Source organism: Rhinolophus sinicus, linkage group LG03 (assembly GCF_036562045.2).
Source record: "Rhinolophus sinicus isolate RSC01 linkage group LG03, ASM3656204v1, whole genome shotgun sequence".
NCBI lineage: Eukaryota > Metazoa > Chordata > Mammalia > Chiroptera > Rhinolophidae > Rhinolophus > Rhinolophus sinicus.
Window position 1 is genome coordinate 52,788,083 of NC_133753.1, and position 18,903 is coordinate 52,806,985.

At 33.8% G+C, this 18,903-nt stretch overlaps 1 protein-coding gene across 1 annotated transcript in view; it reads right to left on the reverse strand.

Moving 5' to 3' along the window:
• TEX9 (testis expressed 9) overlaps positions 1 to 18,903 on the reverse strand; it is a 32,073-nt gene that overhangs the window by 1,909 nt on the left and 11,261 nt on the right. Inside the window, exons 5-8 of the mRNA XM_074329182.1 lie at positions 16,087 to 16,135; positions 15,252 to 15,328; positions 13,500 to 13,707; positions 1,999 to 2,133 (exon numbers count right to left, since the gene is read on the reverse strand). Of these exons, the coding sequence (XP_074185283.1) occupies positions 1,999 to 2,133; positions 13,500 to 13,707; positions 15,252 to 15,328; positions 16,087 to 16,135 (469 nt within the window). The remainder of the gene's footprint in view (positions 1 to 1,998; positions 2,134 to 13,499; positions 13,708 to 15,251; positions 15,329 to 16,086; positions 16,136 to 18,903) is intronic.

Consider the following 18,903-nt stretch of genomic DNA (forward strand, 5'->3'; position numbering starts at 1 on the left):
GAATTCCTGTCAGAACATCACACAGTTGTCTTTCATCATTCCTTCCTTCGGTGTGTTTCAGAGGCAATAGCTATGTTCCAGGCACTGAGGCACAGCAGTGAATGGACAGTTGGGGTTCCTGCACTTATGCAGCATCTGGTTTAAGTTGACTGACTTCATTTTAAGTTATTCTAAAACCAGATCACTTGTTTCCTAACCTCTGTGGAGAATAAATTTAATTTTAATTGCTTACCTAATTACATGTCTAGTCAGAATGAGAAGCAAGGTACAAAGAATTAAAATGGAAAAAAATATACCAGCCCAAAAAAGAAAACCTTATATACTTATTAGACTCCAAGGAAAAACTGATTGCATATCCCAAAAACATCCTTCTAAAAGTTAGAAATAAGGCAAAATAATTGAAAAATCAGAAACTTAAGACACATACAGATTTTTCAGAAATCTAAAATCAGTTACATTTAAGAACTCTGATCTCAAAATATCTACCTGATCGTAAATAGTAAGCAATATACACACAAAACTTCACCTGTTTAAATCAGTCACCCCCAATGCAGGCCTAGGGTGGGAAGTGTGTCTTGAACACACCTAAATTGTGTGTAAATTGATGGTTTCAAACTGAGATGCTCACATACCAAGTCTCATTACTTGAATTTGCAAAATGGCTGGCTAGAATTCGGCGAGTTATCTGTTGTCATGGAAACAAGTTTTTCTTTCTACTTCTCTAATGTGTGCTAAAATAGAGATCAAATCTACAAACAGAATTAGCAAATCCTGACATCATTGGTTATTCCAGTTCATTTTCTTCAAAATCCCTTTAGAGTGCATCAAATTGGAAATAATACTCTAATAACATGCTAATTATCAGCAAGTTTGTAATGACTTCCTAACTTGTTCATTTCATAACTTCTATTAATCCCCATCACCATACCATCACTGATGGCTCCTGAATATGAGTACAGTCTGATCATATAATATAAACTGCCTCACAGAAGATGTCTTAAAACTCTGTAATCACTGTCATATTTGCCTCTGTTAACATGTTGGAGGACTTACCAAGATCAGTTTTGTTCTATATCCTATAATGCTACTAATTTAATCCAAACCATGTCATTTTGTGTATGTAATGAGAGTGGCTCCTAATTTCATCACCCAAGCCATTGTTAAATTACTAAATATTGTCCTAAGGAAGAGATTCCAACGGAGCATCACTTTTAGCTTGACACAAAACCAAAAACTAAATAGCCAATATTTATAGAGTGTAAAACAGTTTTAAATACACTCAACATTTAAGCCTTCACTTATTCAACAGATATTTTAGGAATTGAGTGTTAATTCTAGATCAATCTTTAGCTAGATACTGGAGTACAATGGTGATTCTTACAATAACTCTATAACTGGTTATCAAAATGTTATCTCAGAACCAGTGGGAACTTGTTAAAACTGCAAATTCTCAGGCCTCACCCCAGACCTACTGAATCAGAAACCCCGGGGGTGGAGCCCAGCAATCTATGTTTTAACAAGCCTTCCAAGGGATTCTGATACATGCTCAAGTTTGAGAACCACTGCCCTGGAAAATAGCCTCTTGCATTATATATTAGAAAACTGAGGCTCAAAGAAGGATATAACAGACTTGAGATACACAAGAGATTTGATCCCACCATTTATTCCCAGAGATTACAAAAGTATTTGACATATAATATTTGGGCCCAATATTCTATGTGTTGGGTGAAAAAGTGAATGCATAAAGATTTGTTGGATAAAAAAAGGAATGAATCCTCCAAACAGTTGCACTATCATCCACATATAGCAATAGCCCAAGCAATAAATCCTAACTTATTGAAAATGTACATACTGATAACGAATCTGTTTCTTCTGAAAAGAGACATGTTCACTATGACAACAAGAATTATAACTTAAAAACTTATAATTTGACCCTTTCATAAAAGAGGAAGTTACCAAAGGTGATCACTAACAAAACTATTTAATATTTTTCCATACCTTGTAATTTTGCCTTAATTTACTTAGCTCCAATTTATACTTTTCTGCTTCTTCTAGAGCTCTATTAAGGCGAACATCTGTGGCACTTTGACTAGTGGCAGCTTGTTTTTGTAGTCTTCTTTTATTTTCTAATTCCTGTAAAGTAAAAGAGATATGGAACATTTATAAATGTTTCCTGTATTATTTTGGCACATTTTCCATTTCCCTTGCTTTCTCCCAAATCGCACGTGCGCTCTCTCTCTCTCTCTCTCTCTCTCTCTCTCTCTCTCTCTCACACACACACACACACACACACACACACACACACACACACACACACACACACGGCTAGAGGCTGAGCACTGAGTGATAGAGGTCTCGGAATTCTTACCCTGAGTAGGTATTAGGAAAATATAGCTTTATAGTCGCAAATTAGGCTTTCAAAGTACTTTTTGTTTGGAATTTTCGGCCTCTTTTTATTGACCACAAGATACAATATACATGTCCTCTATATTTTATAAGCAACTCTTTATAACTATGGTTTTTACTTTGGAACCTCCCAAAACACCAATGTACAGCACAAACTTTCTCATATATACTGTTTGTGTAAACCTGACAAGGTATATCATTAAAAAAAAATAATTTGTTAAATACAGAGCATACTACATTAGCCTTATAGGGAAATCCCAATTCTGAGTAAAAACAACAGATCCCTATGGATTATTTTCCATACACTGGGGTGGTTTTAAACCTGCACTTCTGCAAATATTCTAAGAGATGCAGTTACAGAGAGTCTACAGGCCACACATGAAGAAACATGAACATATAGGATAAACTCCAAACCACCATAATTTGGCACCATAATCTGATTTTCTGCCATAGATGTTACCTTTGGCTGTATCAGCAGTTCTTGGATCTTGGTCAAACAGCCATGATGCTTCTTCCCTCTGAGCCTTATCTCATGTTCTTCCATCTGTCTTGATCCCTCCATACTCATTTCTACCTGGCTAGCACCTACCCATCCTTCAAGGCTCAGCTAGGGCTGTTCACTAGAGTTTTACCTCCTCCCAGAAGCATCCCCTTACTATCTTCCTCACTATCCTCCCAGGTTGGATTAGGTAACCCCTTTCTTCAGGGCTTCTATAGCATCTTGATATACATCTATTATAGTATTTGTAGTGTGGAACTGAATCTATCCACTTAGTACTTCATTCCCCACCACACACTGGTGTAAGCTCCTTGAGGACAAGAACTGTCTTAATTTCTATATTCCTAGCACTTTAGTGGCATGTAAGAGGCACTAATGACATGTTTACTGAATGGAAGTTATTCTGTAATACTTAATTCATTCTTCTTTGCATAACCGACAATGCCTAGTATAGAGTCTTATACAGAGACCACAATAAATATCATGGAATTGAAATGATGGAGTTAAAAATACAGTTGTCTGCTTCCTTCCTTTATAATTTTTTTCTCCTGGCGGAATCACTATGTTTTATTTGAAAACGGATCTCCCTGGCTCTGAGTAATTAAAGGGAAAACAAAACAAAACACATGCTGCTCTTTATGTAGGTTTCTAAACAAATCAAACTGTGTATGGATGCCATCTGCTTTCACCAGCCTCCTTCACAGCTTTGTGGGTGGTAGCTTACACTAAGACCAAGCTTGATTTATCTCACTGTTCACAGGGAAAAGGCACAGTCTCATTAGCTACGAAGTCCACCATTCTCCCTGTCTGTGTAAGCTACTTCTCAGAAAAATGAAAACCCTCCTTCACCACATGATGTCCCCCTACTCCCGAAGCAACACTGCCTGCCCCCTCTCTTGGGAAAGTGAACAAGAAAAAGGATAGAAGAATAGTAAATTAGGAAATTTCCTGTATAAGTAAATCCACTAAAGAAAGGGAAAAACCTTATAAAAAACTTGAAAACATTTCTATTTTCAGTAATACTCAAGTACTTTTTAAAAAGTGCAGACAGGATACCAATATTGTTATGACAGCTTGAATCCTGAAAAATACTCAATAAAGTACATCTATTGTTACAAAAAATTAAGTTTTCATATTGCTAGAGGAAAGAATTTATTAAAAATCTTAAGCCCTGAATTTTACATTAGTTTAAAAGAAAAAGCTGGATGCTTAAAAAGACATCAAGTCTAACTTTAAAACTCAAATCAAATACTATAAGATCCAAGAAGAAATAATTTGTCATTCTCTCATTATTTTTAAAGCATTTATAAGAGGACAAGAAGAAAAAAAGGTATGTCTCAGTAGCCATGTTTTAAGAGTAACACAAATCACCATAGTAATTCAGATGAGGGATAATCAGAGGAGGACAAATAATCAGATAAGATTCTAGAAACAATTGGCTAAAGAACAAAAAAGCAATAAACTTGAAGTCTGACAGCCTGCCAGCTGTGATAGACTCAGTTTCCACATCTGAAATTGGGAGAAATAATATCTCTACCTAATAGTTGTTATTTATTCAACACATTTATCAAGCACTTACTATGTGCCAGGTATAATTCAAGATGGGCACACAATAATTAACCAAAATTCCTCATCTCATAAAGCTTGCATTATAGAGGAACAAGACCTAGTCAGACAATAAGCTCTAATGCATCTTTTGGAGCAACAATTAATATAAGACCCGGTCTTATTTTACTGTAATATAAGACTGGGTCTTTAATATAATATAATATAATATAATACCCTGTCATATTAATTTTTGCTCCAAAAGACACATTAGAGCTGACTGTCTAGCTAGGTCTTATTTTCGGGGAAACATGGTAGTATATTCAAAGATCACTTAGGTGGTCCGATGTGGCTTCTGCTGAGTGACAGAGGCATAGTGCTAAATCTTAAGGTAGGAGATACAGGCAGTGGGAGCTTAGGTGGACCTGGTAGTTTGGATTTTATACTGAATGACATAGGAAGCCTTTGGAAGGTTTAAGGAGAGAGAGCTTTTTCTAAGGCTTCATCTAGCTATTGTGGTATTGCTACTGCGTGTAGGAATACCAATCTAGGAGGTCATTGGAATGATATGAGAGAGAGTTAGCTTGGGCTAGGGGCGAGGTAATGTGTTTCTGAGACATGGTTCAAGTTAACTCTGTATTTTGAAGACAGAATTGGCAGGACGTGTTGATGGATTGGATGTAGGTGTGGAGAAAGAAGGATCAAAATGACTCTTAGATTTTGGCATGAACAACTCAACGTTTTTTACTGAGAGAAAAAGAGAAGCAGGTTTACAGAAGGCAGGTAAGGAAGAGCTCCGTTTAGGACATGAATTTTAACATACCAAGTAGAGATATCAAGTGGGCAGCAAGATATGAGAGTCTGGAGCTCAAAGAAGAGCTCAGAGCAAGAAACAGAAACGTGAGGTTGATCAATATATGGATGGTACATAAAGCCATGGGAATGAATGCGAGCATCTCACAGTTGGGTGTAGACGGAGAAGAGATCCAAGGACTGAGCTTTGGGTACTCCAAAATGTAAAAGTAAGGAAAATTAGGAAGAAAATCATGACTGTGGTGCTCCAGAAGCTAAATGAATATTGTTTCAATGAGGGAGTAATCAACTACGTCAAATATTGCTGAGATACAAATTACCATGAGGAACAACACCTGACTAGAACTGGCAATGTGGATTACTGGTGACCTTGTTAAGAATGGTTTCAGAGGCAGAGTAGAGATGGAAGCCCAACTGGAGTAGTAGCAGAAGAGAATGGCAAATGAGGAATAGAGACACTGAATATAGACAGCTATTTTAAGATGCTTCACTGTAAAGAGGAACAATAATATAGGGCTGGAAGTAGCTGTGAATGCTACAGGATTTTAAAATATATACATTGGAGGTTCTATGGCATGTTTGTATGCTAATGTGAATAATCCAATAAATAGAGTAAATCTGATTTTTGCAAGAAGAAGAAGAAGAAGAAAGGATAATTACAGGAACAAAGTCCCTAAGTAGAAGAGCAGGCATGGGATCCAGTGTACAGTGATCAGCTTTAGACAGAAGAGGTAGTAACGAGGGGGAAAGCAGAGTAGATGAGCATAGAGGCAGAAAAGTCGATAGATTTAGTGATAGGATGAGGAAGACTTATCTCTTGATTCTGTTTTCTGAGTAAAATAGGGGACAGTCATGAACTAAGGATGGGAAGGTTGGAAGAGGTATTGGTAAACTGAGGTGAAAAGATCACCTGTTTAAAAAATCGCCTCTGAAAGTAGGAGAGGGAACTGGCCTCTCAGAAAGTGGAAGAGGAAAATGGCATTACACTTGATATTTGTAAATAATTTTAAAGTAGTACCAATCCACTTGGCAGTGCATTTTTGTCCAGCTATAATTCACTGGTCATGAGGAGACCTGCAGTAGGGGGAAAATTAGGCTAACCAGGGTTGGGTTTTGCCATACATTCATTGGCAGGCAAATTAAGAATACAGACAATGGATAATTGTGTATCATGGAACCTAAGCTGAGGAAGAAGGAAATAAAGAACACAGGGGAAGGGGTAGATCTATATAATTAAAATATTGTGAGAGTACACAACTACATATGTATATGATAGCAATTTGTAAACTATGCACTATTAAACAAAGATAACGTACCATTAATATCATGGCTTTGCAGGATACAAATAGGAAAAACGAAAAAACCTTTCTTTGCAAGATAAGGAAATGACTTGAAGTTGAGAAAATCCTTTTGAGGAGTTTTGCTATGAAAACAGAAAAGACCAAAGCATCTTTGGGACATGAAAAAGAACTCAGTTTTAACTGCAGCAAGATTAACAAGCAAGCAGACATTTCTTTTAAAAGGTAAGTTACTAATGATAAGAGTGTCCATGGGAAATGATCCATGGTCAGAGACTTGTGCAGTGTACTACTGACTTTAATTTCACCAGAAAAAAAACAAAACAGAGATTAATGCTTTGAGCCGCAATGAAGTAATAATGGTCTAATATAAAAACACATTGCAAACAACTAGGAAAAAAAACTGTCATAATATGTTAAATAACTGTTTAGAGATACTGAAAAAACATAAGGATTGTTGATCCCTCAAAGAAGGGAAATAAATGAGGTAGCACTACAAAAAAAATGGAATACTATTAGGATGGTGCAAAAGTAATTGCGGTTTAAAAGATTAAAATTGCAAAAACTGCAATTACTTTTGCACCAACCTAATAAAAAATATTCAATTCAAAATGAAAAAAGTAACAGAAAACAGTTGGAAAAATAGGAAACAAATAGCAATATGGTAGATTTAAACCTAAACATCAAAAATTGCATTAATGTAAGTGGTCTGAACATTCCAATAAAAGACAGAATGTCAGAGTCAATAAAGGAGCAAAACCCAGTTATAGGCTATCTATAAAACCCATTTTCAGTATTAAAATGTTGCATAGCATGCAAACATTAATCATAATAAAACTGGAATTACTACACTAATATCAGACAAAGTAGACTTTGGAACAAGGAATATTATCCAAGATTTAAAAAACAGTATTCATAATTACAAAGTGGCAATAATCAAAACACTATTATAATCCTAAGTGTACAAACAACCAAAACAGAGACTGAAAATACATGAAGCCAAAACTGGTATGGCTGAAAGGAAAACAGACAAATCCACAATTCTATTCAGAGAATTTAGCACCAGCACCAGCACCCCTCTCTCAATGATTGATAGAACAAGTCAAAAATCAATAAGGATATAAAACACTTGAACAACACTATTGACAAATTTGGCCTCAATATTTATAAAACACTCCACTGAACACAGCATAATACATATTCTTTTCACATACACATGAGGCACTCACCAAGATAGGCCAAATACTGATCCATAAAACTAATTGGAACAAATTTTAAAAGAATGAAATACAGAGTTGATTCTCACAACACAGAACTAAATTAGAAATCAATTAACAAAGACACGAAAAATACCCAATTATTTAGAAATTAAAACAGTACACTCCTAAATAATCCAATGGTCAAGAAAAATCAGAAAGGAAATTAGAAAACACTTTGAACTTAATAAAAAGAGTATCAAAATTTGTGGGATGCAGATAAAGTAGCCTGTTGAGGGAAAACTATAGCTTTAAATGTTTATATTAGGGGGAAAAAGTAGAAAATTATCTAAGTTTCTACTGTAAGAATCCTAAAAAATAAGAACAAATTAAACCCAAATAAGAATGAAGGAAATGCTAAAGGGTAGAAATTAATGAAATAGAAAATTGACAAACAGAAAAAAAAAAGATCAACGAAGCCAAATGCTGATTCATTGAAAAGCTCAATGAAATTGTAAGTATCTAGCTAGATTTATTATGAATAAAACAGAGAAGAGACAATTATTAATATCAAGAATGAAATTGGGGTCATTATTATAGATCATATAGACATTATAAATATAATAAAGGAATATTATGGACAAATTTATGACAATAAATTTGACTACGTAGATGAGTAGGAAAAATTTCTTGAAAAACACAAATTGCCAAAACTGATTCAAAAGTAACAGAAAATGAAAATAGACTTATATGCACTAAATAAATGAAATTGGTAATTAAAATCCTTCCTAAAAGAAAACTCCAGTCCATATGGTTTTACCAATGAATTATATCAAACAAACAGGTCAATGAATACATAGAATAATGTAACAGGACAGAGTCTACAAATATAGTCAATTCATTTTCTACACAGGTGCCATGGTAATTAAATGGAAAAAGATAGTATTTTCAACAAATGCTGCTGATTATCTGTATTTTTAAAAAATGAACCTTGACCCTGTCCTCATGCCATACACAAAATTAACTAAGCTAGGTCATAGATCTATTAATATTTATATGCCATGCATACATACATAAAGGCCAAAACCATAAAACTTCTTAAAACATGTTAGAAAATCCTCATGACCTTAAGGTGGGCAAACATTTCTTGAATAGGATGAAAAAACACAAACTACAAAAAAAAATTTGGAATTTATCAAACTTTAAAACTGCTACGTTTTGAAAAATATTGTTAAGAAAATTTAAAAAGCCAAGTCAAGTCAGATTGGGAGAAACTATTCACAATACATATTCTAGCTAAGGGATTCTATGAGGAAACACAACGAACTTTTACTATAACTCAATTATCTTTTAAATGACCAAAAGGTTTGAACAGACACATCACAAAAGATGATATATGAATGGCCAATAAACACATGAAAAGATGCTCAAGACGTATAGTTATAAAGATAATGCAAATTAAGCTACAATAAGTTACTACTTTTGCTCCTTTAGAATGGCTAAAATTAAAAAGACTAACAATACCAAGTGCTGATGAGGCTATAGAGTAACTGGAACTCTCATATATTGCGAGTGGGAATGAGACAATCATGTACATGGTACATGTACATGTTCCATGGTACAATCACTGTGGAACACAGTTTCTTAGGAAGTTAAACATACACTTTCCATAATATGCATAAATTCTACTCCTAGGTATTTATTCAACATCATGAATGATACTGGATGTGTCTACACAGAAAAAAAAATGTGTCTACACAAAACACCTATACATGAAAATTTATAGTGGCTTTATTTCTAATAGTCCAAAGCTGGAATCAAATTAAATGCCCATCAACTGGTGAACAGATAACCAAAATGTGGTCAATCTATAAATACTCAGCAATACAATGGGAATGAACTACAAAACACACAACATCGATGAATCTCAAAAACATTATGTTGAACAAAAGCAGCCGAAAGCAAAAATGTACATACTACTATGATGAAAGAACACAGACTCTGGAGTCAGACAAACACAATTTGAATCCTACTCTGCCACTCCTCTATGACCTTGGGCAATTTGCTTAACCTCTCAGACTCAGTTTCCCTTTCTGTAAGATGTGTTTTACCTGGCACATAGCACTCAAAAAATGTTAGTTCCTTTTCTGCCCATAAAAGGTAGAGTTATAATCAATGTAGTCCTTTGGGAATATTCATCTGTTGATAGAATACAGGATACAAAGGATAGGGAAAAGAAAAAGGACATAAAATATCCAGTGAGGAGGATTCAGAAATAGGATAATAGCTTGAATTAAGTAGTGAGTGGCAATGGGAATTGAAAAGAGATAAATGAAAATCATTTGAAAGAAAGAATGCACAGGGCTGGGTATGAAGGCCAAGAACAAGAAAAGAATTAAGATGTATGCAAGGTTTCATGATCATAGAAGACTAGAGAAGAGATATGACCAGAGCTTAGTTTCATAATGACAATGATAAAGTGTCAATACAAATTTAAATGGTTGTTTCCCAGATACAATTTTTTTTTCTTAGACCACTTGTCCAGATTTCTTAGACCAATAGAAATATGTGAACCACATATATAATTTAAAATTTTCTAGTAGCCATTTTAAGGAGAAACAAGTCAAATTAATTTTAATACTATATTTCACTTATCCCCATATATCAAAAATATTATTTCAAAATATAACCAATATAAAAGTATTAAATGAGATTTTACACTCTTTATTCTCTTTTGTATTTAGTCTTCAAAATCTGATTTTTTTATACTTATAGAACACCACAATTTGGACTAGTCACATCTAGTGAGTGGCTACCATATAGGACAGCACAGGCTTAGAGTATTAGATATGACACCAAAAGCACAAACAACCAAAGAAAAACTAGATAAATTGGACTTCAAAATTAAAAACTGTTGTGCTTCAAAGAACACCATAAAGAAACTGAAAAGACAATCCAATGAGTGGGAGAATATTTGCAAATCATATATCTGATAAGGGACTTATATCTAGAATATATAAAGAACTCTTACTACTCAACAATTTAAAAATTCCAATTTAAAAAATGGGCAAAGGATCTGAACAAAGAAGATATACAAATGGTCAATAAGCAGATGAAAAGATCCCCAACATCAGTAGTTATCAGGAAAATGCAAATCAAAACCACAATGAGATAACCACTTTACATCAGTAGGATGGCTATAATGAAAACAGGTATCTAACATGTGTTGGTTAGGATGTGGAGAAACTGGAACTCTTACACACTGCTGGTGGAAATGTAAACATGGTGCAGCTGGTTTGGAAACCAGTCAGCAGGTTCTCAAAAGGTTAAATGTAGGGTTAACATGTGATCCATCAATTTCACTCCTAGGTACATACCCAAGAAAAATGAAAACACATCCACACAACAGAAATGAACTGCTCACATCTCAACAATGGAACCAAGTAAAGATGGGGGAGAAAAACTCCAAAACCACTCCTGAGAATCTGAACCACAAGCCAATATTGAAATAAGTATGCAGACTGACTTCATACTTACCAAGGTGGTCCGATACACCTCAAACAGAATTTAAAGTGACCTCAAGTCAGTAATGTCCCCAAGTGTTTGGCAGAAACAAACACAAACCCACTCTAGCAAAACTCTACTACAAATCCAGCCATTGTGATTATACAATCCCTTTGACTGGAAGATACATCCCAATTTCACAGAAGTTAAAGTGTACTGAATGTATCTTAGAAACAAAGAAATAACACTAATACTTTACTGCCAAAGCTTTCTCCCACAAACCCTCGTAGTATTTCATTGCTAGGAAAAGTTATTTATTCAATAACATCAGCAGTAAATCTTTGAGGTTTATAGGCCTATAAAAGTAAAGTGAAAGTGAACTTAGAACTCATTCGTAATTCATTCAATCATTTATTCTAAAAATATACTATTTTAAGTCCCTACTACGTTCCAGGCATAGTAGGGATATTATAAACCAAGCTTTGCCATCATGGAGCTTGAGTAAACATCCTGAATGGTCTCTGAGACATCATTAGGATAAATCCCGCACAGCACAAACATTTCCATACACACTTCCTGTCCCAAAGCATTGCTTGACGATGTGTCTCCAGTGTAACCATGGAGCTGAGGAGCTATGGTTGAGTCTAATCCACCTAGATCTCTCTAGCCTCAACTCTTCTGTTAGCCTCCCCTGTAACGTCTGGTTAGCAGGGGATAGAAGGAAAATGATAAATTCAAGAGTGTACAGTTTGCAGTAGTTGGTCTCTAGCAGAAACGGAGGAAGAATGGGAGTGCATGACTTTTCCCATCTCCTTCTCTCCCCAACTCAAACCTTAGTAGTATCGTCAAGGAACAGAATGCTCTTATCTCTGGAGGTCCATAGCATTAACCTCCCCTCCCCATCCCACTCCAACTTTAGTCTTAAAAAGCAATCTGCGCTGCTAAACTACTTTTTGATCTCCGCCCCCACCATGTAACTCTAGGCAATCATCTGGAATAAAAGAATAAAAGGGGAGACACCTAAGCCAAAAATTCTCAAAAGGGAAGATAGGGAGGCAAAGTGGCAGAGAGGTGATTTAGCAATTAGAAAAAGTAGCAATTCAAGGTAGTCTGTGCTGGTTCCTGGATCTAGGAGGGGGAACTAGGTCCTAGGTGCTGTGTACTGTGTAACAGCCAACATCTGACCAGTGCGTTCTTGAAGGCATCTTACTAGCAGAGAGGTAAAGACAACTTCCTGCTTCATTTAACTTCCCTCCCAACAACTAGCCCAGAAAGCTTGGATAGGTCAGTAAATGGAATAAACGCATAAATTAAATTGCTCCTCATTTATGACTAACTAGCATGCAGCACAATAATCATTATACATATAACTGTTATGATTTTCACAGAAGCAGAAAATTTAAAGATAAACTTTATGATCATCTAATATAAACTGCTAAATTTTCAAACTAACAAATTGCTATTATCAAGGGTCTGAGTAGCTTACCTGAACTCACAATTATAGTTCAGCATTAACTACCATGTTTCCCCGAAAATAAGACCTGGCCGGATCATCAGCTCTAATGTGTCTTTTGGAGCAAACTTTAATATAAGACCCGGTCTCATTTAATTTTCGGGGAAACACAGTTCATATACACTCAATTGTCTTATTTTTTGTTTACAGTACAGCATAGGTGACACCTCATAAATTTAACAATTTTAGAGACATTACTGGTAACTAATATGTTTTTAGATTAAACTTAGTATTATTTTTCTAGTAGTATGAAGAAAATGTGTTTATAAGAAAATTATATTCATTAGAAAACTCATTTGATCATTTTACCTAATGCTAGATGGTTAATTCATTTGTTCTTTTGCATGTGTTAAGATGTAATGAATAGACTACAGTAATGGTAAATGTAAAAACTTCAAATAAACTTTTTTTAATTTTAATATTTTAATAATTAGTTTTGGGGTATTTTAACCTTAGTTGAAAAGTGGTCAGTGAAACACCACATAGTCTTATTTTTATTTTTTATAATGGAAAATATCAAATATACACAAAAATAGAGACAAGTTCAATGAAATCCTACTTACACATCATCCATTTTCAACAATTTTTGACTCATAACCAATTTTATTTTATCTATAATTCTACTCATGCCTCCCACCACCATGTCCCACTAGATGATTATGAAACAAATGCAAGACATCACAATACATTTTTAAATGCAAAAAATAGTTAAATGTCTTTTTCTAAGTAATTATGACATAAAAATAATAAAACCTACCTGTGCCAATGTCTTTATTAACACCACAAAAAATATCATCATCTATATAATCAGGTAAGCCCTCTTCTTCCAGTTGCCCTTCAATTTTGCTAACTGTTTTTGCAAGAGAAAAGTCTAAGAAATCATCCACAGTGGCAACATCACTGGCAGTTTGCACAGAGTATTTCAATTTTATACTAAAAAAGAAAAATACATATGTAAATGTATATTATATATTATATATACATACATAATATAAAAAGAAGGTATGACTCCTAGATACAACTTTTATCTAAATAACAAAGCAGATCAAAATTATAAAATTTAACTTTATGATCAAATCTATAATTGATATTTTCAAGGGCTATATTATAAGAGACTGAGACTTTCAACCTTTATGAATCGCATAACCACAGAGCTAGAGAAGACTTTATGAAGCCAGTTCATTTAGATATTGCCTCCAAACAAGTGAGCATCAAAACTAAGAGTGCTGAACTTGGCCTCCTAGGTCAAAACTAGTCTGTGGCTTTTAATTTTACATGCTGGAGAAGAACTGTACAAACTGACAGCACTCTAGTCATAATTCTGCAAATACTAAAGAATAATAACTCTTGAGAAAGAATTACAGTGTGAACAGTTATTAGCTCAAACTCAAACTTTTCTTAACCTAAAGAAATACATTCTAATCAGGATCAAAGTTGACTAAAATGTTGGATTTGGTATTTTTTTTTTTTTTATAAAGGGAAGAGTATGAAATAAAAGTCACTTCTAAAGGCACTGAAGAATGTGCCAGGCCTAACCCATCAAGTTTATGGTTTCAAAAATTCCTTTTTACTTATTTTAAGTCTAACTTACTTTTAACACATAAGCAAAGGGTTCTTTCTGAATTCTATTTAGAAAAACCTTTTCTTTAAAAAGTAAACTTGAAGTCTAAAAATAATATAACCCTTTCCACTTATGTATGTATGTATTTATGTATGTAGTACATGTTTTCTTGTCTTCAATCAATTTTAGATTTTTCTCCTCCTATTCTGGCACTTTTATTTTTTTCTCTTTTATTGAAAAAACAAAAAGTTAGCCAACTAAAAGACACAGGAATTAACAAAGATTTTTCCAGAATTATAATGCAAGCATCAGTTTGGGTAAGTAATAGACATATAAATTTAATAACTTACTGTGAATGAGAACCCACTGCAGGTGTGACCCTACTTTTCTAGAAGGTCTCCAACCCAAAGAGTCTCTAGGGTCCCATTTTATGCTTAAAATACTAAGAACAGTTTTGAATTATTTCTCATCAACAACATTATTTCTCAACAACAGAATGTAAATTATAATTATACTATAGTCTTAGAGCATGCCAAATCATTCTGTATCTCAATATATACAATATGATATAGTGCCTGTTAAGTGCTCAAAAAGTATATGACTAAGTCTGAGAAAATTAGGCAGAGTTCTAATTCTAGCTCTAGTTCTAAGAAAATATTTCACTAAAAATAACACTTTAAAAATCTGAAATGTGATTTTGCTTAAGACAACAATACAAAATTAACAGCTGCAAGAACATTTCTGAGTAGAAAAATGTTTTAAATTATTGAATGTGGATAAATATACATAGTGTAATTTTGTATATTTTGAGTATAAAAAGATCTGGTGAAACAGATGGAGCTTAATAATTAAGAATGATGATACTGTGAATTATAAAATTTTTAAAAGAAACTATACTTTTAAAACTGTTCTGTACCTTGAATTTGTTTTCCTTGCTTGACTTGCAGAGTGTAGTTTGTTTTGAACCTTGTTGACTGGATCCACGTTTTTGGTCTTTGGTTTACATGAAAAGAATTTAAACTACTGATTAATTAGATTCTAACCATTTGCCAAGGAAAGCAATTTTGTAATACACAGACTTGCTAGTTTGCTACATAAAAGAATTGCTATTTTCATGAAATTAATCAAATTGTATTTTAAACAATCCCACAACTGTACAGCTGGAAAACACCTAGATATCACTCGGACCAAGAGATTCATAGATAAGGAAAATGAGTCCCAAAGATTCCAGGATATTCAGCTACCTGGTGGAATGTTAAACTGGATGTTCTGACTCACAGAATTTAGTTCTTCCTGATTATTCCCCAGACAGTCCTTCAGGTACACTGTTACGTAAGCCTAAATGCCCAGAGGTGGGGAACTGGAGATCCCAGTGAGCCCAGCACCTGCGATAGTGATCTCTACGCTGTAAATACTTCAATGAATGAATAAACCTTTTAAATCACACACTTTTTCAGGTCTTCTATCTAGGAAATTTGGGCTTCAGAGAGAAAAGTAAAAATCCTTAGGTTACAGACTCATTTCACTTAGAATTTTTTTCCAATGTATCTCCAAACTGTTCAATGAAATTGAGACAAAAAAGGATTCAATTTATTTTATGAGCAACATTTCATGAAGGCATCTCTTCTTAGTAACAAGACTTATATTCTATTTCTAGAGTCATAACCCTTCTGTCTTGTCTAATAGAAGTCTAAAATATAACCTAAATGCTACAGAATGTAATTACTTTCACAAAAAGTTTAATTTCATACCTTAGTTTCTGAATGTAGATGAACTGTCCCTTCAGACAGTAATAGACCTCTACAGATCAAAAATAAACATTACACATTAATAACAGATGATTAATAACTAAGCTGAGACACAATAAAATTCAATAATAATTATATTTGAAAGGGAAAATATACATCAAGTAGACTGCTATAATTCTATTTAGGCACATGCACATTTATTTTAAATGAGTGTTACATACAAAATGCTTTGGTTAAATAATTCACCTTTGATAAAATACACTACAATGCTACTATTTTATTAGGAAAATGTAGCACAAATCTTAATGAATGGAAAATCACTGACTATACACAGGGATTATCTATTTTACAAAATGATTCACCACAGGGCTTTTTATTGTGAGTTCACTCAGTGTTATCCTTTGTCTAATGCATTTAAATACTTGGTCAGTGTCTGTTCTCCATTACATCGTGAACTCCATGATGACAGAAATCACCATTCACTGTTCTATGCATTGTACTTGCCATAGTACCTGGCATATAAGTTCTTAAATTGGTGCTATTTATTACATATTTTAGATGTATAAATAAATACACATAAAATACAACTCGCTTTTATGCACAAAATTTTCGAAATATATTTGTAGTTAAAACAAAGAGTGTCTGTGGGGGTCTGCCAACTACGGCCCACAGGCCGAATCCACCCACATCCATTCATTTACACATTGTCTACAGCCATTTTCATACTACAACAGCAAAGTTGAATAGTTGTGACAACCGTATGGCCCACAAATCCAAAACTATTTATTGTCTGACTCTTCACAGGAAAAGTCTGCCTACCTCTGATCAATTTTCTAGATCATCTCTAACACGTCTTAATATTTCAGAAAACCTACTACATTAGTATCTATTGTTATAAAATTTAAAAAAAGAAAGAAACTCCATCATATCCTCTAAGATCCCCTAACCACAGCAGAGGACATAAAAACAAAATTACTTTCCATCAGATGCCACCTACTGAATTAGTTATATGTAGGTTTATTCAATATTAAACACAAAGATATACTTAGATAGGTATTATTAAATACAACCTCTTAAAGAACTAGAAATAGCTCTGGAAGAAAAAAATGGTTTTCAAAATATGTTAAAATTGCATAGACTAAAGAACCATTCTCACATATAACATGAAAATATTTCCAAATTTTATACCAATTTTAAGTGTCCTCTTTAATCACCCTCATTTTAAATTAGTATTTGCATTTTCTTACATTTTCGCATCTTCCACTCCCCTCTCCCTGCCACATACACATACATATCAGCCAAACGGTATTTAATGGTTATCTGTTTCCATCAGTTTAAGCAGAATGCTATTACTTTGTTATTATATTTCCAAGAAAAATGAACTAAAACACAAAGTACATGTATTCTAATAATTTTTGTTAAACATCTCCAGGAAAGGTTGGTGTGTAATATGATCGAAATGATTTGTGTGGAGATCGCCACGGGGATACAAAAGTCGATTTGGGGAATGTAATCAATAATGTTGTAAAAATTTTGTAGGGTCTCTGATGGACACTTGTCTCATTAGGGAGACCACCTCAGGGATGATGTAGATGCCTGATCACTGCACTGTACACCTGAAGCTGAATATAAATATAAAAATATATATATACTTACAAGAAGCAGAGTACAGCATTAGGAATAGAGACAGTGGAAATGTAATGGCTGTGTGCTATGTCAGAGGGGTAGTGGATGGGGGGAGGGGGGTTGTCACTGTGTGAGGGATATAAATGATAAATGTTTAACTATTACATTGTTTTGTGCACCTGAAACTAATTTCAAAAATGTTAAAAAAAAAAAAACCATCTGTTTAAAGAAATAACACAGTAAAGCAATTTACAATTTTCACACAAAAAAAACAGAAATGATTTGTGTGGTAAACCTTGCTCCAGCAGACTAAAGTATATGTACACTAGACTTTTAGGAAACTAAATTCTGTTTTTTCTATCATATTGTTTGGCAGAGTAACCCTGGATGGTGAAGAGCTATTATATACTTCCTGACTATAATAATTTAGATAAATATCATTGTTCCAAGCTGAAATGGATTGTCTCTTTACAGAATTAATTATTTCCCATCTTCAGCAATTCCCAACTAATAGTCAAGTGCCATGTTTCATGTGGTAAAAGCCATCTGTTCAAACAGAATCATTTAAAAAAAAAAAAAGCCACCTGAGCTAGTAGGTAAACAGAGGTGTCATCACCACTTTGCACTTAAGGAAAATTTAGTAAAAGAAAATCAACAGATTTATTTTTATGCTTGTGAAATCAGTCTCTTGCTTGCTTCAACAGAAACTAGAGATCAGGTGTTGTTACCATCATTTCAATCTTTTAGTTTACTGAATTAAAGCCATGCCTAATCTTATTTGTAATCCAAAGTTTGGAATTTTGATAACAAACATTTTACATAAAATATCAGAGCATTACATATAAGGAGGACAAACAGTTTCATGTTACATGTACACATAGACATGTGTATATCAAATGATGTAAAAAATATTTTTTATGGAAAATTTTCAAAATAAAATTAAAAAGCAACACACTGGACATTAACTCCTTGGGAACAGGTCCTGATCTGTTTACTTACCATTGTACCACTAGTAGCTAGACCTGGCACTAATGGTGTTCAAAAATGACTTTTTCAGGTTTACTGAACTATCATTCACACATAGTAAAATACATCCTTTTTAGGTATACATCCTAGTTGCATAAATTTGAACAAACTTATCTGGTCATAAGTCATCACTAAAAACACCAAGATAGAGAATATTTCCATCATCCC